A 20,274-nucleotide genomic window follows, 5' to 3' on the forward strand; every position below is an offset into this window, starting at 1 on the left:
TTTTTTGTTGGATTTTATTACAGAATATTTAGTTGCACGCCTTCTGTTTCATACCATGTAACTAAATCCTTCTGACTCGAGTAATTGCCATCCCCTCAGAGCAGAGAAAATATGCCTGTGAGTGTGATTATATGCTCTGTTTGTATGTATTGCTGCTCCATGTGTGTTAAAGTAGCAGTTAATTGAAGGTTTAGCATTACTGTAACATGGATGTTATTTTTGTAAGATCATCAATGGCGTTTCACATTATATGTCAGCATTAAGATAGCAGACTTTCTTTAGACAAAATTACGTGGTTAGAGTGAACATTTTGGTATTGAAAAATATCCTGTTCAATTCTCATTTCTTTTTATATGGCAATTCTACAGTTCCACTTATCGCAGGTGGGTCTGGAACGTATCACTCGCAATAAACGGGGGTTAATGGTACTGTAAAAGGGATTCTTCATGTTAAATTTAAAATGGTTTGTTCAAATTTTAAAGAGCAAATTGCATTTCAATTGTAGTAAACAACGTATTTGGCAGAGGTAATCGGTCCACAACATTAAATGACAACTCACGACAGTTGTTTTCATCACTGTTGTCGCCACAGTTGTTGATCCCGTCGCAGCGTTTTGATATTGGCAGACACACGCGGTCATTATGACAGCGGAATTGTCTCGTGGGCGGGCACTGGAATTTAGCTTGGAGAAGGAAAAAAAAAAAAAAAACAGCTTTAAGAGGGGGAGAAATGTCTGTTTGCAAGCAGTCCACAAGGAATCTGTCAATGTGTTCTTCTTACCACATTCTTCTGGCTTCTCGTCAGAATTGTCTCCGCAGTCATCCTCGCCGTCACACTTCCAGCCCAGTGGTTTACACAGAGTGTTGTTGCACTGGAACTCATCCAGGGGGCAGTGTCTTCCCACTGAAATAGGATTATCACTTCTGATTTCATGTTTGGCTATTCACTTACTCACTGATTTTGTATTTCTTCTCATGATCCCAAGTGTTTCCTTAATATCTTATATATTCAGGAGCTTTGTCAATATTTTCAAGACAATCTTGAAGGCACGATATAAATAAGACTGCTTTTTTTTTCTCCTGCTTTTTGGTATGGGGTATCATTTTTGTCCGAACAAAGTCTTCTTGTCGTCATCTACAAAGATTGGCAAACACCGGGCTATGCATTGAGAAGACAAAAAGTGTTTCTCACCACCAGTGTCACATTTTTCCTCATCGCTGCCGTCCATACAATCGGGGTCGGCATCACAGCGCCAGCGGATGGGGATGCAGTGGCCGTTTTTGCACTGAAACTGATCACTGTCACACTTCACGTCACAGCCGTTCTGGAGCAAAACAAAAACAATTCCTTCCGTTCGTGTTGTCAAATTTCGAGTGTTAAAGGGATGGAATCGCCGAGCGATACCTCATCCGAGCCATCAGCGCAGTCGTGGTCACCGTCACACTTCCAGCGCCCGGCAATGCAGCGGCCATTTGTGCAGGAAAATTCGCTCTCTGAACACTGCCGAGGAACTGAGGGAAGAGAGTTCCAAGTTTAGGAGGCTGAGCGAGCGAAATGGGAAGAAAAGGGAGGAGGAGCAGAAGAAAAGGAGAAAGTACTGCAAGAAATAATAAAGGTTGCCGTCTGTTGAGCGCCGGGCGGATATAATAATGATGAAAAAAAAAAAGTTTGGAATAGCTGTTTGTTTCAGGAATGACTCATGGGGAGCAAAGGTGGGGATGGGACAGCATACTGTATACTATGGTACATGGTGGAAGATTTTAGGGGGGTTGGTTGAAGGGGATTGAAAGAGGGAAGAAAGGACAAGGGCCAAGTAGCTGAGATTTTTAAGCAGAAACTAAGACAACACCTACCTCTGGCTCACAGCAACAGGCCAGTGTGAAATACAAAATAGATATGAGATGGTATGAGATGTGCAAGTGACCAAAAGACTGATTCAAATGGAATCTCGTCGTTGAGTAACTCAAACAGCAAAACACAAGTGAAATGTGACACATTGCTAACCACACACACAAAAGTCTGTATTATAAATACAAAAAAAATTGTATCTGCGCAGGCCTTCATTGGGTGAATGCAATCAAACAAATTTTTTTTTTTTTTTACACACCAAAAAAAACAAGAAGATTTTTCTGACTTTTATGAGTTTTTAATCACCCTCATGAGTAAAATAATCTCTTGATGGATTAAAAACCCAACAGAAGGACAAAACTGTGCATCTTGTTTGTAAGGAAACAAATGAATGCTGCTTTTGTGAGCCAAGACTAGAAAAAGTGCATTGAAACGCCACTTGCATTCAGGGTTTCTTCTCGAAGGTCGGCAGATCTATAGTCACGTTATCTGTGTGTGAATTTATTCAGTAAAATATGTATTTCAAAAATGAATGTCATGATTATCGCCAGAGCTGCTGACAGTAAGTTATCTTCCCGCAAGCATTATTAATAATATCGCAGTAGTCAGCAAGCTCAGGGCATGCCAAATGAATTTCATTCTTTAATATTGCAGCTGGTGCACCGTCTCGCCCAGAATCTCAAAATCCATATTGAAATTGATTTGTTTAAAATACGTGCATTGTTGTGGTTGTACTTTAAAATAGTGTAAAATTGCACAGCATCATGCTGAGAAATAATCATCTTATCTCACAAGAGAGGTCTCAGATTGCGTGGGTGTACCGAAAGTTCTATTTCAATAGGTAACAAACTGAGTTTGAACCTACCACACTTATCTTCATCAGAATTGTCTCCGCAGTCATTGTCGTAGTCACATTGCCAACGTCCGGGCACACAGCGGTTGTTCTTACAGCGGAACTGATATGGCTCGCACGTCCGCTCATCTGAGCATCAAAGCAACATAAAGGATACAAGATTTTCAGGATTTTCGATCTTATAGCAATCAAAATTTCCTCAAACCGTCTACTTACCGCACTCCTCTTTGGGTTCATCCGAAGCATCGCCGCAGTCATCCTCGCCATCGCACTTCCAGCGTGCAGGGATGCAGCGGCCTGAGTCCTTACAGCGGAACTCATCCACACCACATGTCATTTGAGCTGCAGCACAGATGATATCGTGAGTCAAAAATATTGCCATTTTACATGATAAGAAATTAGACATTATTATACAAAACAAGTACATGTTTTCAAACATGCTATCATATTAGTCACCTCATAAATTAATCAGCAGTCTAAGTGTGTGTCTTCAGTGTGACTTAATGTTAATTTAAATTCGTAGCCATTTTAATCCTGCATATTTTTACCACAATTTTCTTTGGAGCCATACTGAGGGCTAATATAAAGCAAAAATAACAAAAAAAAGACCTAGAATGTGTGACGCGAGGAGACAATGTTTATGAGGTGCGGGAAAAAGCTCAACTGCATCTTCCGCAGCCATGCCAAGGCAGTTCGTAAACCACGGCAACTTTCCTTTGAAATTTTAATCCATAAACCTGGTCAATTGTAGACCAAGGTTCCCCTTTATATAGCCATATTTTCAAAGCGGTAGAGGCAATATTGAGCTGTATACATTAGTTTCAGAACATTTTTTTTTTTTAAGCAAAATAAAAATATTTCAGTTTCCTACGGATGTACTGTACTACTTTTTGCAAAGCAATCCAACTCGGGTCAGATGGGTCTTACTGCAGTTAGCAGGCTCATCAGAACCATCCACGCAGTCATTGTCCCGGTCGCACACCCACACCCGTGGAATACAGCGCTTGGTTACGGCACACTGGAACTGGTTGGGGGCGCACGTCACCTCCGCTGTACACACGACAGAGGCATCATTAGATGTATCTTATATACAGAGAGGAAATGTATCGGGTTCCTGGTACTGCATCGCCAATCTGACTATATTCCCAATATAAGGCCCTTTATCTTCTGTACAAATACAGCACATCTGCATGTACAGTGACAATGAGTAATGTACTGGTAAAACTTACGACAATCTTTCTCATCCTCTCCCTCGCCGCAGTTGTCCTGTCCGTTGCAACGGAAGATGCCAGGGATGCAGCGACTGGGGTGGGTGCATTTAAACTGGCTGGGCAGGCACACATGGATATCTGGAGGGCAGGTACACAAATGTTTATTACTGGTAGAAATTTTGGAAAAAAAAAAAAAAAAATCGAACTTCTCAGTGTGTAAACATACCACAATTGGCTTCATCTGAATTGTCTTGGCAGTCATTATCTCCGTCACAGATGTAGGCGGGATTTGTACAAATTCCGGTACCGCATTGGAACTGCCCTGGTCTGCACTTGAACTCAGCTACAGTGACAAGGCCAAGCGATATCATTAGAGCTAACAGTAATGCGTGATGGCGATCACGGCGAGGAAGCATTCGTCGCTTACGGCAATCGGCGGGCTCATCTGAGCGGTCCCCACAGTCATCTTCAGTGTCGCACTTCCACCAAAACGGAATACACTTGTCGTTTTTGCAAACAAACTGAAGAATAGGAGAAGGGGATCACTCATTTATGGACATTAGAAATTGTTTGCTACAGCTGCAAAGGCCCCAAAATGCCCAAAATTTCTAAAGACTTTCCATGGGAAGGCTAACGGAGGAATTAAGTTGGACAGAGTTTACAGTGGACAATTGAATATAACGTTTACTTTGTTTTAATAGGAAATAGTACTTTAATCATCCAGTCATTTTTTATATTGCTTATTGCCATTTGGGTCACCGGTGAGCTGGAGCCAAACTCAGCCGACAGAGTGATCAAAGTAATTTTGCAAATTTCCATATAATTCCCATTAACCCCCTAAATTTATCGATGAATCAACTTTAACACCCTTGGAAAGTTTCAAAATGATGCAACCCTCCGGCGACGTCATCATTTTAAAGTAGCCCACCTGACTGGCAGTGCAGTTAGACAAGCACTGTTTGCCATCTGCTGCCAAATAAAAGTTAGTGGGGCAGGCGCATTTGTAGCCTCCTCCTGGTGAGAGTAGACACAGGTTACTGCAGCCGCCGTTGTCCGTCTGGCATGGGTGTTCTGCCACTGCGGAACGAGGTGAAAAGAAATGAGACATGCCGCCGTAAATAGTGACATGACAGCAGTTGAGAGTTGACTCGGTCATACCCTCTGGCTGACGGTATGGGTGGTAAATGTGGACATCCATTGGTCTGTGTAAGGTGCTAATCAGCAAGGTCTTGTTGATTCCCAGAGTCTTATGAGCTCTGTTGATGGACTTGGTCTCCCAGTCCGTCCAGTAGATGTACTCCTCAAACAGAGTCATCGCAAAGATGTGGGGGATATCCTGGGTCAGAACTACGCGTGGAAGGAGACACACACATTGGTGGCAATATCCACCAAAAGACACAATCCCGCTCCCGCATGTCTGCGTGTGCTTCACCCGTGTGTCTGTTGGTTCCATCCAAACTGGCAAAGGCGATGTAGTCCTCGCGGGCGTCGGCCCAGTAGATGCGGTCATTCACAAAGTCCAGAGTAAGACCATTGGGCCAGGTGATCTTATCCTCCACTATGACGCTCCTGTTATTGCCGTCCATCCCAATCCTGCCAATATGAGGGGTGTCACCCCAGTCTGACCAGTACAAGTAGCTGTCAAAAAAGACAGGAGTGCATTAGATATTACTGCGTCAGAACAGGGACAAATCAAATTGTAAACAGAAGCGGACAGACTGAACCCATCCCGTCTGCACTGAAACCAAATCATTTTCAACACTTAGTTTTCTTTTTAATAAATGCTTTTACCCATAGCGTACATCCACAGCCACAGCCCTCGGTTCTCTCAAGCCATTGTTGACCAGAACCGTCCGGTACGCCCCATTCAGCTTTGACACTTCAATAGTGTCCCGCCCTTTATCGCACCAGTACAGGTTTCCTCCTACCCAGTCCACTGCAAGCCCATCTGGGTTGCTGAGTGATGTGCGATGGAGGACCTGTCGAGAAAAAAAAAAAAGTCTATATTTTTAATACATATATACAGTATAAATCTTGGGTTTCTGCTGCACAACTTGACCAAAAAAAAAAAAAAAAAAGTGTCAAAATAAAGCCACATTGACCTGAACATCACTGCCGTTGATGTGCATTCGTCGGATCATGCTGCCCTGCGTCGTCACGTCGGTCCAATAAATCATCTGCTGGCGATAGTCAAAGTCCAAAGCCACGGCATTGTTCAACCCCTGTCAATGTGAATGTATTAGTAAGGACCAGCGGTGAACCCCAGCAGACGTGCATTGAAACCGATGCCGTCATGGAAGCTGCAGAGCTCACCTGTTTGAGGAGAGTGTAGTTGGAGCCGTCCAAGTTGAGTTTGCGTAGGTAGTAGCGGTTGGCAAAGATCAGGAAGGGTTCCTCGTCTGTGTAAAGAGGAGGAGCTATTCGGTAACACTGTCTGATTCTCAGGGCCGTTTTGCTTAGCGTGCTTTGCCTGGCTCAATAAAGGTTGGAAAACATTGTAAATTGGTGTGAACGTGAGTCTCTGTTTCAGCCCTGAGACTCGTCTGTCCTGCCCGAATGAGCAGAGATAAATGGAACGGATGGATGGCTCTCTTACCAGATGTCGATTTGCATATGGTGGGGTTTTCCGGGCTTAGTTGGAAACCCTCAACACAAAGGCAGTGGAAGCTGCCGTGTGTGTTGATGCAACGCTGCGTGCACGGGTAGGTGCTTGTACACTCATCCACATCCACGCACGTCTTGCCGTCGTCTTTCAGCCGGAATCCAGGGTGGCATCTACACTGCGAGGTGAGCGAGCAAAAAGCAGGTAAAGCCTCGGTACGCACTGCCAGATGTACACGCCGCTTTATGTCGCTCTTGTGACCTTCACTTACCTTGAAGCCTATCTTCAGGTCCTCGCAAAGCTGAGAGCAGCCGCTCAATTTGGTGTTCAGGCACTCATTAATAAAGCAGTTGAGCTCATCCGAGCCGTCGCCGCAGTCGTCCTTATGGTCGCAGAGTAACGTCTCGTTGATACACTTCCCATTGTTGCAGGCGTATGCCGTGTCATTGCATTTTTTCTCTGTCGCACACCAAAAAAGGGCAGAATGAAAAAAAAACAAAAAAAAAACATTTGTTGCACGTACACACACTCACAAACCCCATTACAAGTGATCTTCATATTTGCTAAAGCAAAATTTGGATAATGCTCAATGTTGATTCAGAGTGGAACAGAAATAACAATACACATTTTGGTGGGTCATAATTAGCATTGGGTTCAGAGTTTCAGCTCTGGCCTTCCTGTGCTGAGTTTGTTCTCTCGGTGCATTTTCTGCGGGAACCCAGACATTCCAAAACAGGCTTTTTAGGTTAATTGAAGACTGCAAATTACCAATAGTTGTGAATGGCTGTTTTTGTGTCCTGCAATTGACTATAGTGACTAGGGCCGGGGTGTATACCATCAGCATTATTTACAGAGGATAAATGGTTAGATGGAAAGTTTGCAGGGTGTAGAACTATACTACATTAAAGCGGAAGTCAACCCAAACATGTTTTTTTCCAGAATATGTTCTGTGCAGGCCCACTAATTGAGACAAGGCATTCTGATTAATATTGCGTTTGAGGAATATGAGTTAAGCAGCAAAATCCACCTGTTTTTAGCCATCTCCGGGGGCGGCCATTTTGTCTCTTCTGTCAACTGAAAATGACATCACAACTACTCAGGGCTCAGGCAACGACCAATAACGGCTGACCTCTTTTCTGAAGCTGAGCCGTGATTGGTCGTTACCTGAACCCCGAGCAGTTGTGATGTCATTTTCAGTCGACAGAAGTGACAGCCTGGCTGCTCCCTGAGATGGCTAAAAAGGGCGGGATTTTGCTGCTTAACACATATTCCACAAACTCAAAATAAATCAGAATGCCGCGTTTCAACTAGTGGGCCTGCTGGGAACATATTCTGGAAAAAAATATGTTTGGATTGATTCCCGCTTTAAGGCAATGTGATGGCATGAGACTACTGAAAATTATTTAGGGCCTTTTTAAGACTTTTTTAGAGTAAATACTGCCTCTGAACTCAGCACTGCCATGATTATCGTTGTTAAATCTCACAAAATAAAAAATTGCCACACCATATTCATGTTAATAGAGTGACTATAACCTGGGCCCATGCAGCGTGGATTCTTAGGGGCTTCGTCTGAGTGGTCATGGCAGTCAAAATCGCCATCGCACTCCCATGAGCTCTTAATGAGGCAGCGTCCATTGGCGCAGCGGAACTCATTGGGTTTGCACGTTGGGTATTCTGTAGCAAAAAGCAGAATCGAGTTGTGAAAATCACCCAGTCGGTTTGCGAAAACGGACGGGTCCACTTACCACACTCCCGCGACTCATCCGAGCCGTCGCTGCAGTCGTTGTCGTGGTCACACACAAAGTGCTTGGGAATACACTGCCGGTTTTGGCACATGAACTCATTGTTGCTGCATGTGTTGTTAAAGACTGGGACACAATCAAACATACTGGGTCAGTGAATGATTTTTTTTTTTTTCTCATCTCTTTGATCGCATCCAAGCCCCGTCTCCTCTGTGCTCACCACAGCCAGCTTTGACGCTCTCGTCAGCTCCGTCGGGACAGTCTTTGTCTCCATCACACTTCCAGCGCTGAGGGATGCACATGTGGAAGCCGGGGCACTGGAACGCCTCGGGACTGCATGTTTTGGTCTCTGTCAATGAAAGAGGAAACAATCGGAAGTCACTTAACTCTTCATCAGGCAATCACGGAGTACAGTGGAACCTCGATTCAACGGACCAACGGACCTCAGGGACTGAGACTGGTCACATGTTTCTGGGTTGGGATAAAGAGGCTAGAAGTAGACTAGGGTAGGTTGAAACATGCATCGTTGTGGGGACCATGTTGGCAGTGGCAATGTTCCCATCAAAGGCACTGCATGGACGTATGTGGCGGCCATGTTAGGGGTGACTGTCCCATCAAAGGTAATGGAACGTATGGGCATTAGCTTAGCATCGCAATTGCGCAATTGTACGGGTTAAACCTCCATCGTCTGAACCTTCAAAGAGGGAAATTGGCCGCTGAGCTGGCGGTCCGGGCTTTTAGCTCAGCGGACAGCGCTCTCCGCTTCAAAGCCGGTGACGTGATGGCGGTGTGGATTCAAGTCCCGAGTGGGTGGACGTCACATGGTGAAGGGAAAAAGTACAAAGCAACAATTTTGTACTGTATAGGGCTTTTCGCGCCAAAAATTACTTCAACGTAACGGACAATCAACTCTTAAGGACAACTCCATCCCACAAACGGTCCATTAAATTAAAGTTCCACTGTACTCCAGGTCTGACCCCCGCCCCCAAATATATCCACAAATAGGGAAATGTGCGAATACACAAAGATGAATCGTTTTAAGGTGCTGTTACAAGAGCTTTGATTCACATTCCATTTTATTTATTTTGCCTCATTCTCCTTTAGTGTATTTTTCCCACATTTACCATTTTCAGTTCAAGATATATTATTAGTGAACATCTACACTATCAGACTTTTCTTCCCTCTTGTTCACCAGGCCTCACCTACAACCACGAGGAACTACTGCCTTTTTTGGCTCTAATACTGCGCCAGGTGGTGTCCCCTGGAGGAGATATTGTATGATGAGAGCTGCTACCAAAGTGAAGGAAAGGAAAGTGAGCGAGAGGACTGAACGGGAGGAAGGAGATTTGAAACGCCATTGATTATGCAGTCGAACGGATAAACTGTTTACAGTTAGAAAACAGCAATTATTTGTTGACATTTGACCATCAGCTGCAGTTAATGCTCCTCTAAGGAATCTGACCTCTACTACTGTGTGACCACCAACAGGCTGCTTGTGAAACAGCAGGTGGGCAACAAAGGCACTGTGACAGTTTGGAGGGTTGCAGAGTGACTCAGTCATTTCCGATGAGAGCTGAATTTTTACTCACTGCATTTACTGTCCTCATCGCTGCCGTCACCGCAGTCGTCCGCTCCGTCGCACACCCACGATTTAGGAATGCAGCGGTGGTTCCCGCACTCAAACTGGGAGGTTGAGCAGAATTTATCTGAAAGATTCAACGGCAGCGAATGAAGCACGTGCAACGGCGTGACGACGTCCGGCTCGTTCGGCTTCGGGTATGCAGACTCACCGCAGTGAGCCTCGTCGGCGCCGTTCTCGCAGTCGTTCTCTTTGTCGCAAGTCCAACTCATTGGGATGCACCTTCCGCTGGGACAGGCGAAGAAAGGCGTCGGGCACTTGTTTTTTCCACTCCCTGGAAGAGCACAGACATGGCCAATCTAATTATAAGCTCGTAAAATAATCAGGGGAAAAACAGGAGAAATGTCATTTGCATTGCTGTTTTTTTTTTTTTAAGAACAAAAATTCTCATTTCCCATTTGGAACAATCCATTGGACGTTATGCTCTTACTCCTAAGTGAAAAACGACCTTTCATAGATCACTCCCTCCCCATTTTGTGAAAATCAATGTGTACTGCAGAACCTGGGCAATTTCTCTCATCCGAGAGGTCTCCACAGTCGTTAGCCCCGTCACACTGCCACGCGGGGTCATAGCAGAGGGTGGTGAACTCGCACTTCTGAAATGTCACTCCCTTCACTCCAAGGCGGAAATAACTGGAACAGTCTGTGGCAGCTTAAAAAAAGAGAGGGACACACACGCGAATAACTTTACAGCACAGCTCGGTCTGGAGTCTCTGCCTTTCTTCTTTCACTTATCTGTATTTTGCAGCGTCGGGCTTTTTCATTCAAACTTACTGCAGTTCATCTCATCGCTGGCATCCTCGCAGTCCACTTTCTGGTCACACTTGCTGGAGTTTGTGATGCAACTTCCGTCCCTGCACTGGAACTGTTCGGCTGAGCAAAGTGTGGCTGACAAGCACAAAAATGTAAGATCAATTTGTGATCATCAATAACATCCTTTCATTTTCAAAACAAAACACCAGTGCGTGATGAGTGAACCTGACAGCATACACTACAGTGTTACATTTATTATGAGCAATAGTAGGAGTAATATTGCAGGAATACAATTGATTCACTATCTCTCCATTAGAAAAACACTTTTGTCTTGTGAATTGACACGTAGCATAAATGATATTGACTTACTGTTACAGAAAAGCTCATCGGAATTGTCTCCACAGTCATCCTGACCATTACACCAAGAGTGATGCCCTACACAGCGGCCATTCACGCAACGCCGGAAGCCCTTCTTGCATGCGCGGTTGGCTGGAACACAAGTCAGCATGTTATAGCACCAAAAAAAAAATAAAACAAATATACTTGGCTTTGCGCCTCATTAAATCAGAGCAAATAGTTTCTTCTCACCACAGTAAGACTGCTTCTCATCAGATTTGTCCTTGCAGTGGGCCATGCCGTCGCAAGTCAGCGTGTAGTTCACGCAATCCCCATTTCCGCATTCAAACTCATCAATGGGATTGCATGTGGCATTGAGAGCTGCAGCGGGAAGATAAAAAAACGGCATTCAGTTTTCACTGTTAATTCAAATACATTTCAAGTAGGAGACATAATGGAGAATGTACTTTTTGTATGTAAATAAATAATTGGGTCTCTGGAGTGCCTACCCAAGTTTCAAGTGTGAATAACCACGTAAACATATTGTGCTGCCTATTTCCGAAAATGTGCCTGCAAGCGAGCCCTTTTGAATCTCGCCAAATTGTTCCGAATTGTGAGAAATGCACAGATCCGCTACACTAATTGACAAATTGTATTTCAGGGGCTTGATGATGAAGTGCTGCCTCCAGGACTGAAAATGCAATTACATATTTATGTGATTTATGAGGGCATATTATTAAATTGGCCAGTGGTGACGTAGTCACTTTTTTGAAAAATAGTTACTAGATATTGGAACAGTTGGCAACACTGAGCAGCACTCGCTTCGTCGCAACGCCCAAGCTCCAAAATTAAAGTGTGCTTTAAATTTTTTTTTTTTCGTCCTTTGACGGACAAATGTCAAAGACCTTTTATCAAGACACCTACGAACTCTTTTGAAAAAAAAAATGAAAAAAAATGGCATAATATGCCTCCGCTCTGTTATCAGACGCTTGGCTTTACTTCTTGAAATTACATTCAGCAAAAAAGACGTGCAGGTTCAAGATTTAATCAAAAGCATTAGACATACTTTTTGAGAAGAAATGAATTAATCAGTGGTTGGGCTGAAGGACATTAATACTATTCAAGATTTCCACAAGTCTAAGTCAGGTATCCCAATACCTTTAGTCCAAAATGATTCTATATTGTATCCACGTTCAATAAAGCGCTTTGCTGTACTGCATTACCTATGCAAGTGTTGTCGTCCAAAAGCTTCCTGTCACCACGACAACTGCAGTTGACCCTCCCTTCCGAAGTCAGCAGACACAGGTCCTGACATCCTCCATTGTTAACGCGGCACAACGAGAACTCACCTGAGCAGAGCGTAAGATTGTTAGGAAGGTGATCCATCACAAATTTCAACACACCTGGCTAGGCCTGCAATTAACGTCCAACCGGATTCCTGTACTAACATGTTGCCATCAGAATAGTGTGTACACTTTAGAAGTTATTTTTTATAATTTTTAAACTTTTTGATAACACTGAGTACAAGGTACAATTAATATTGCGTTTGTGGAATATGAGTTCAGAAGCAAAATTCACCCGTTTTTAGCAATCTCGGGGCGGCCATTTTGTCACTTCTGCCGACTGAAAACCACAGCACAACTGCTCAGGGCTCAGGTAACAACCAATCATAGCTCAGCTTCAGAAAACCGGCTCATCAGTGATTGGTCGTTACCTGGGCCTTTAGTAGTTGTGATGTCATTTTCAGTCGACAGAAGTGACAAAATGGCTCCCCCCAGGGATGGCACGAAACGGGTGGATTAACTCTTATTCCACAAACGCAATATTTATCAGAATGCTTTGTTTCAACTAGTGGTCTTGCACAGAACATTTTCTTGAAAAAAATATATTTGGGTGACTCCCGTTTTAAGAGAAGCAATAGGAGCTTGAGCCAACCCCAGAAGGCTTTGGGTAAAACTACCACACCCTGGACTAATGGACAGTCAGTCACAGCGTGATAGTAAATCAGGATTGGGAACGGAGCCAACGCCAGCAGCATAAAAGTTAGGTATGTAAACCACTAGACGAGGGTCTTACTTTTACAACCTTCAGTAGCTTTGGCTACATTCCGCTTTAGACAAAATGGAATGAGATCCCGGAAACAGACTGACAGCTTTTGAAAAAAAAAAAATAAAATTGTAACAAAAGAGAATGTCGGTAGCACAAACAGTGGAAAAAAAACCCAACTCACAGCTGTTAGTGTCGTTGGCCACGGCGGCGATTCCCATTGGCTGCTGAGGTATATCAGCACGCAGAACCTTCATGTCTCCTCCGGTGTATTTGTCAGCCCGAAGCACGGCCCTCCTCACCCAGTCCGTCCAGAAGATGTAGTCTCCATATACTGCCAGGCCGAACGGGTGCACTGGTTCATTCTTCAGTACCACCTACAGGGGGAAGCACAACCACACTTATCGTCGATGCATTCAGGAAATTCCAATCTCGGAAAGGACAAACAAACCCGCAGATCATAATATGCAATCACACTGCGGTATAAATATTGCCATTGCGTTCTAGCGTGCGTGTCTCTCACATAACGCCTGCTGCCGTCATACTCGCAGCGCTCTATCTTGTCCAGGGTGGCGTCGGAGAAGTAAAGCTTTTCGGCGCGGTGGTCGATGGCCAGGCCGTTGGGGGTTCGGATGTCTGTGCCGATGATCACGATCACATTGGACCCAGTGAGTGTGGCACGCATGATACTGGGGGACTGCTCGTTCCAGTTGGTCCAGAACATCAGGCTGTGTGGGGGTAAAAAAAAAAAAAATGAATGTGCAAGGGGTAAAAGAAGATAAGAGGCATTTTATGAGAGAAAGGTATAACATGGCAACCTCTGGCACTCGTCAAGCACGAAGGCTCTGGGGTGGTCATCTCCTGACATGGTGACCACGGTGTGCCGGTCAACAGCGCCCCAGCGGCTCTGATCCACAGTGTGACGGGTGATGGTTGAGGTGGTGTAGCTGGTCCAGTACAGCATATCCCAGCCCCTGTGGTATGCCAGACCCTCTACTGAGCCCACATCTACAAATAAAAAAAAACAACAACACACCAAACATGGAATGAGTAAGTTGAGGAAAAGGGCAGATAATCACATGGGGCTTTGCATTACAGCCAAATGCCCCACAAGATGCAGCAGATGGTACTGTAGTCCACAAACGTGACAAAATATGCATCTTATTTTGAACAAATAAGGGTTATTCATTTACAAAATCACATCTTGGATCATAAATCTGCATTTTTGAGTGTTAGCGAAAATCTGTGAGTAATTGACGCCCACACCCAAAAAGGTATATTATTGCTTACAGATGCCACACAATGGCGTCCAAAGCATGATTTTTTTTTTGTTTGACTGAAGCTCCTCAACTCACTTCAATATACACTATGTTGACAAAGTAATCTTTTAATTGCTTTAACTTGAGCACCAAAACAGCAAATAGGTGAGTTTTTAAGTTTAGAATAGAGGATAGTCCCCCCCCCAAAAAAAAACCATCTACAACGTATATCGGGGGTTCGCTCTGATTTCCTTTGCGCGTGTATTTCTGTAGCATGCTGCCAACTCTCCTTGGCCTTTATCTGCTTTGTGAAAAAAGATCGCTACTCTACCCAGTGAGAAAAACACCACTGTCGGCATATGGCTGTTGCATGCAAGCTTTTTTTCTAGGCAAATTAGGCAAAGGTAGAAGTACGCCACAAATTTGCCTCGAAACAAGAAAATGAGCAGCTTGTTTCTTATCATCTGTCTACAAGTTAGAAATGACGTCAGCTATTAAGTGTCTGTTCAAAATGTTCGTTAATTAGACAAAAATGCATCAGAGAGCATTGCATTGCGTTTTTGTCCCACCATTTTCCTCTCCTTATAAACACAACTGCAAATGAGAGATAAGATGAAGCAGAAATGGAGATAATGGATGAGGGAAAGGAAGCATGTGAAATCCAGCAGCGGCAAAAGGCAACAGAGTGGAAGAGTCAGACGCAGCCTCACACGGCGTGACACAATGCTTTTCTGCAACAATTGCCACACTAAAAAGGTCACAACAACTGTTACAGAGTGCCGTATTATTTTCCTTTGCAATACCTCAAGCGCGGAGGAGAAGCAAAAGTCAACCTTTTCACCCAGAGGCATCTTTAAAAATAGTGTACTTCACACCTGAACAGAAGCAAGAGGCTTGGCAAGAACTGGCCAAAATGGAGGAAAACAATGTCCTCTTTGTACACCTCATTTGCAGACGCCAGCGTGCCATATCAACCACAAGAGCAAATAGACATCATGTTGCTAATTGACCCAAACCGTGAAGGCGTATCGATTAAAGCAGCCTTTCCTGGGGCTGAGTTTGACAGTTATCTTTTCACAGCTGTGGCCAGATTGCGAGGTTCACCACTCGGTGAGACACTTAACAGCAAAGCTCAATATCTGTGGTGCAATGCCATGGACATGAGTCAACATTTGTCTCTGCATGAGCCACTAGAGAGCCGGGCGAAGGATTTCCCACCCACTTAGAGCGGATCAATAGGCCTGCTATTTTCTCTCTTAAATTATTGCTGTCCACTTAAGTTTATTTCCGCAGTGACCCACACAAACACGACTCACATTTTTAGGTAATGCCGACAAACTAGTTATGAATCATTCCGTCCGCGCTCACAATGTTATTTGAAGCAAACGTGATTGCAGGTCAGTGTTTGTTGTCAGCAGTCAATTATTAGCTAGGTTTCTGATAGCAAACAATATTTCACATTTTCTCTCTCGATTTGACATATACAACCCAACACAACAGCCCAGGAGCTGATAAATAAAGAAATAATTCTACGTTGGATGCGGTGCAATTTCACTCCACTGTTTACATGTACAATTAACATTTATTGCCTCTCATTAGATTGCACAAGTGTACTTAACGTTGTGGCTGGTGAAGGTATAATACTGTGACACAACGTGTCTCATTTCAATGTGTTTTAGTCGGATTTACTCCGAATTATGCAGAGATGAGTTTCAATTCAATTTGCTCACTTCATATCACCTCATTTCTAATTTTCAACGATACGTCTGCAAAAGCCCTAAACAACTGTATCCTTTCATCAAAACATCAGACCCTGGGAAAAACTGCTTGGCCGCCGACGGACCGCCCACAGTCAGCGGGCCAGCCAATCGGCGTCCTGCCCTGCGATAATCGGTCCAGAGTTCACCTGCCGATGGCTCGCCTTCATCCCGCCTTGCTGTAAAGCTACTCAACATTTCTTTTCCTCCTCCGCCACCGGTCGAGTCCTCCAGAGGAGCCCTCTTTGGAGGAACAACAAAGGCTCGCTGTGGACCAAGATGTCACGTGGAGCGACTTTGAGGCGACGAGAAACAAAACAAACTGCCGTCCTGAGAAAACTTGGGTGACTTTATCAGGATTCCTGAAGGATTTGATTTTGTTCAGTCTGAAATGACAAGCGGGAATTTACTCCTTCGGATGTGTGTATTCGTTTTAACAAGACCCGGGCTCCTTGTGGTGTGTTTCATCAATGACGGTTAAAGAAATGGTTGCAAAGTGTTATTCTTTTCCTGCTCCGACTGCCATTCATTCACAATGCGAGCAATCATTTCCACTCGTCTTATCCGCACTTTTATGAGCACCTTGAGCATGATTGCAGTGGCAAGCACGACATAAAAATGCTGCTGTGGAATTCCGCTGCGGTCGAGGATCGGCAAGGGAACGGCAGTCACGGTGAGGCCGGCAATTTGGAACGGATCCTTGTCCCGATATTTGATGCTGTGATCCTGGTATTGGGCGTCGGGGGGCACACCGCGGTGATGGTGATCCTATGTAGGAGGAGCAGGCGGCGGGCGGCTCAGTCGGGAACAGGCACGGACGTCCTCCTGTTGGCCCTGAGCTTTGCAGATCTTCTTCTCCTCTCCACGCTTCCCTTCCACACCGCCGCCATCGCCATGCAGCAGTGGCCTTTCGGGGACCTGCCGTGTCGCCTGGCGGGCTTTTTGGGCTCGGCCTGCACGTCGGCCAGCGCTTTCACGCTGTCCACCCTGGCGGTGTCGCGCTACATGACGGTCGTGCACCCCGCCAGGACTTTCCGCTTCCTCTCTCCACGGCAGGTGGCCGTGACGAGCGCGCTTCTTTGGGTCCCGGCCTGCTGCCTGGCCGCACCCCAGTTGGTGTTTCGTTTTGTCGGAAGCCCTCCCGATGACCCCGACGCCCTCGCTTGCTTCGCTTTCCTGCACCAACAAGATCAGCTAATTTATGGATTGGTCCACTTCCTCGCGGCGTTCTTGCTCCCCCTGGTCACCATCGCCATCGCATACGGTAGTATCTACGCGTTCCTGCGGAGGACTCGGAATGCTGTTCCGGCTCCACAAGTCGAACGTTACCAGAGCAAGGTGACCCAGACGTCGGCAATGCTGGTGCTGGCGTTTACTCTGTGTTGGCTGCCTTCCTACGGCCTGACGCTGGCCTTGCTGTCGGACAAAAGCTCAGGGGCCACCGGCACCTCGCCGCGCTACGGCCCGTTCAGCGTGTTTGCGCGACTCATGGCCATCGCGTCGACAGTGTTAAACCCCATCCTCTACGTGCTCATCTCCCAAAGGTTCAGGCGAGATCTGCTGAGGCTGTTTAAGAGGGAAGGGCAGAGAGCCAGTGGGGGCGGGCCTGCCTGATTGATAGTAATTACTCAGCGGCTGCACAAACACAGGGGCTGATCCACCCTACTGGGAATTACATTGAATTATTTGAAAGACTACTTGCAAGGAATGGGCACTCCTGAGTATTACGCAACAAGTTGTAAAGAATCTTGCTCCTTTATGGGACAACAGACAATCTTGATCTTGTCATGCAATCATCCCTATAAATCATTGACGACAACCAAAAAGAATGCTGAGATTATGTAAAAGAGACAAAAAAAAAAAAAGGAGGATATCTTTCTGTCTTGTTGTTATTTGCTAAAACATACACACGTTCCAACTTTCCTAGTTTTACAAAGATAATAGTGCTCAGTCTTAAGCCTTTAGGTACCAGGGTTTTTTCAATAAAATATTTAGCTTTGATATCACTATTTCAAAAGGTTGTAGCTTGAAAATTGTTAGAGATAAAGGCATAGTGTAAATATTTGGTGAATTTTGCTCCTTTGGCACTTAAAGGGTTCATTTACTCATGCCGGCTATTTAGGTATTCAAGTTAAATTAAAGCTGAGGAATATGAGCATCTTAAAGCGCAAGTCAAGCCACAAATTTTCTTTCCAATAATATGTTGTATGCGCACCCACTAGTCTAAACACGGCATTCTGATTACAGTTGCGTTTGTGAAATATGAGTTAAGAAGCTAAACCACCTGTTTTCATCCATCTCACGGGGCGGCCATTTTGTCAACTGAAAGTGACATCACAGTTGCTCGGGGTCATGTAACAACCAATCACAGCTCACCTGCCTTGTAAAGCTGACCCCCGATTGGTTGTTGGCAGGGCCCTGAGCAACTGTGATTTTCAGTCAACAGCAAGTGACAAAATGGCCGCCCTCTGAGATGGATAAAAACAGGTGGATTTTGCTGCTAAACTCATATTCCACAAACACAATATGAATTAGAATAGCAAGTTTAGACTAGTGAGACTGCATAAAACATATGATTGTCAAGATTTTTGGGGGGTTGACTTCACTTTAAAGTAGAAATATTTTAAACAGCTCTTGTATTTGAAATACCTACAATTTCAGCTTTAAGTACAGATACCAAGCGTGAGCAATTTCTGAAGAAAAGATGCAAAAGAAAAAGGCCACAAATTGGAGGAAATGACAGAATTAAATGGAAAGTAAAATCCTGGAGCTGTGCATGCCGCACATCAATAGTGATACGAAATAAGATGTAGATATGTCGGTGAATAAAATTAGATACAGTAAAAAAAAAAAAAAAAGGAAGCGGGACTACTCACTCTCAACTACCGTCTTGCGGTCGGATCCATCATCGCTGATCTGCTGGATGTTGCCAAAGTGGATGTCGCTGAAGAAGACCCGGTTGGCTCCCTTCCCTCCTCCTCCTCTGTAATCGAAGGTCAGCGCTATGACGTTCTTCATGTGCTCGGGGTCCTCAAACGGTTTTATGGGCGCGTTGAGGTTGTTTTCATCCGACAGGTGGACGCTCTTCAGTATGGTGCGCTCCGAATAGAGCAGGTAGCCGTCGTAGTCGCGGCAGCCGCGTCCGTCCTCAGCCAGCATGCCGTGTGCACAGGCACATGTGCGCTTTCCGTCGCCACTGTACAGGCAAAGCTGCTGGCACCCGCCGTTTTTCACTTTGCACACATTTGTTCCTGCACAGACATACAGTAATTGGTCATGAATATGATTTTTTTTTTTTTTTATCGCCTTCTACCAGCATTTTTAATAGTTAAGATGAATTTAGGCATTTAACTACACTCCTGGTGCCTTCATTAGGATCACCTACACAGTCTAATGAGTGTCAATATAAGTGCATCATAAATTTTGCCTCTGTAAAGATAATACTCAGTTTTCATTCACTCCGTTAAAGTGGAAATAATTTAACAATATGTTCAAAATAATGTAGAACGGAGGTTAAATACAAAGGCAATTCAAATAGTTTGCCCATGTCCTATGATTAAAAAGGTTAAGAAAATTGATCTCCCTCTTTGTATAGCAAATTTTGGGTGTGTGTCTCAAGTCGTGGCTGGTGACTAGAGACACACATTTGGGTGCATATCAATAAAGTAGAATATTATAGAAAGGTTCACTTCCAAATGTGAGCTATATATTATACAGATTGATTACCGGTAAACACATGGGAAAATATTTTTCACAAGTCCAATTCCTTATTTCTATATGAAATAATTTTTTGAGGTTTCATTTGCATTTCTTGAGAATGTGATTTGTACGTTTGTGCTGTGAGCTTTAGTCATCAAAATTTTAAATAATATATCTGAGTGTAGTGACTCCTAACTTTTTTTTTTTTTTTTTTTTTTTTTTTTTATTGAACTACCGGAATGATTCAAGTTGTCCATGATCTTGCAATGTATTTATTATTTGTATGTATTGAGTAGGTTTGATTGTTTAAAGACAGTGGTTCACCTTGCTGCCTGGCCCTATTGAAGACCTTAATATCTTTGAGCTGCACCCCGATCCCGGTCCTCAGAGACACAGAGTCTGTGGCATTGTCTTTACTGCCTCTCTTTATGGAGCCATTGGCGTGAGTTCTGCGTGACAACAGGCAAAGGGCAATAAACTGAAGGGACTGCGACTCTGAATAAACCATATCTAAAGTTGGAAAAAAAAG

At 44.4% G+C, this 20,274-nt stretch overlaps 2 protein-coding genes across 4 annotated transcripts in view; one reads left to right on the forward strand and one right to left on the reverse strand.

Moving 5' to 3' along the window:
* LOC147142247 (low-density lipoprotein receptor-related protein 1-like) overlaps nt 1-20,274 on the reverse strand; it is a 103,958-nt gene that overhangs the window by 12,220 nt on the left and 71,464 nt on the right. For 2 of the 3 annotated variants that reach the window (XM_086039514.1, XM_086039513.1), the window contains exons 40-72: nt 20,070-20,194; nt 18,923-19,297; nt 13,849-14,038; nt 13,554-13,758; nt 13,215-13,407; nt 12,208-12,333; nt 11,237-11,365; nt 11,018-11,137; nt 10,670-10,783; nt 10,398-10,547; nt 10,047-10,169; nt 9,846-9,962; nt 8,477-8,605; nt 8,260-8,382; nt 8,048-8,188; nt 6,786-6,973; nt 6,509-6,692; nt 6,226-6,311; nt 6,015-6,134; nt 5,704-5,891; nt 5,345-5,550; nt 5,071-5,259; nt 4,841-4,989; nt 4,340-4,433; nt 4,139-4,255; nt 3,931-4,050; nt 3,629-3,751; nt 2,918-3,043; nt 2,714-2,830; nt 1,405-1,511; nt 1,192-1,324; nt 781-903; nt 560-682 (exon numbers count right to left, since the gene is read on the reverse strand). In XM_086039514.1, coding sequence (XP_085895640.1) covers nt 560-682; nt 781-903; nt 1,192-1,324; nt 1,405-1,511; nt 2,714-2,830; nt 2,918-3,043; nt 3,629-3,751; nt 3,931-4,050; nt 4,139-4,255; nt 4,340-4,433; nt 4,841-4,989; nt 5,071-5,259; nt 5,345-5,550; nt 5,704-5,891; nt 6,015-6,134; nt 6,226-6,311; nt 6,509-6,692; nt 6,786-6,973; nt 8,048-8,188; nt 8,260-8,382; nt 8,477-8,605; nt 9,846-9,962; nt 10,047-10,169; nt 10,398-10,547; nt 10,670-10,783; nt 11,018-11,137; nt 11,237-11,365; nt 12,208-12,333; nt 13,215-13,407; nt 13,554-13,758; nt 13,849-14,038; nt 18,923-19,297; nt 20,070-20,194 — 4,853 coding nt within the window. Of the gene's footprint in view, nt 1-559; nt 683-780; nt 904-1,191; nt 1,325-1,404; nt 1,512-2,713; nt 2,831-2,917; nt 3,044-3,628; nt 3,752-3,930; nt 4,051-4,138; nt 4,256-4,339; nt 4,434-4,840; nt 4,990-5,070; nt 5,260-5,344; nt 5,551-5,703; nt 5,892-6,014; nt 6,135-6,225; nt 6,312-6,508; nt 6,693-6,785; nt 6,974-8,047; nt 8,189-8,259; nt 8,383-8,476; nt 8,606-9,845; nt 10,170-10,397; nt 10,548-10,669; nt 10,784-11,017; nt 11,138-11,236; nt 11,366-12,207; nt 12,334-13,214; nt 13,408-13,553; nt 13,759-13,848; nt 14,039-18,922; nt 19,298-20,069; nt 20,195-20,274 lie in introns of all 3 variants that reach the window. The other variant, XM_086039512.1, reaches the window with a different exon arrangement.
* On the forward strand, nt 16,281-17,689 carry LOC147142248 (somatostatin receptor type 1-like). The gene has a single exon (XM_086039515.1). The coding sequence runs from the start codon at nt 16,665-16,667 to the stop codon at nt 17,658-17,660; it is 996 nt and encodes a 331-aa protein (XP_085895641.1). The 5' UTR covers nt 16,281-16,664; the 3' UTR covers nt 17,661-17,689.

The sequence above is a fragment of the Filicampus tigris genome, chromosome 9, assembly GCF_054856515.1.
Source record: "Filicampus tigris isolate MCC_2025a chromosome 9, RoL_Ftig_1.0, whole genome shotgun sequence".
Taxonomy (NCBI): Eukaryota; Metazoa; Chordata; class Actinopteri; order Syngnathiformes; family Syngnathidae; genus Filicampus; species Filicampus tigris.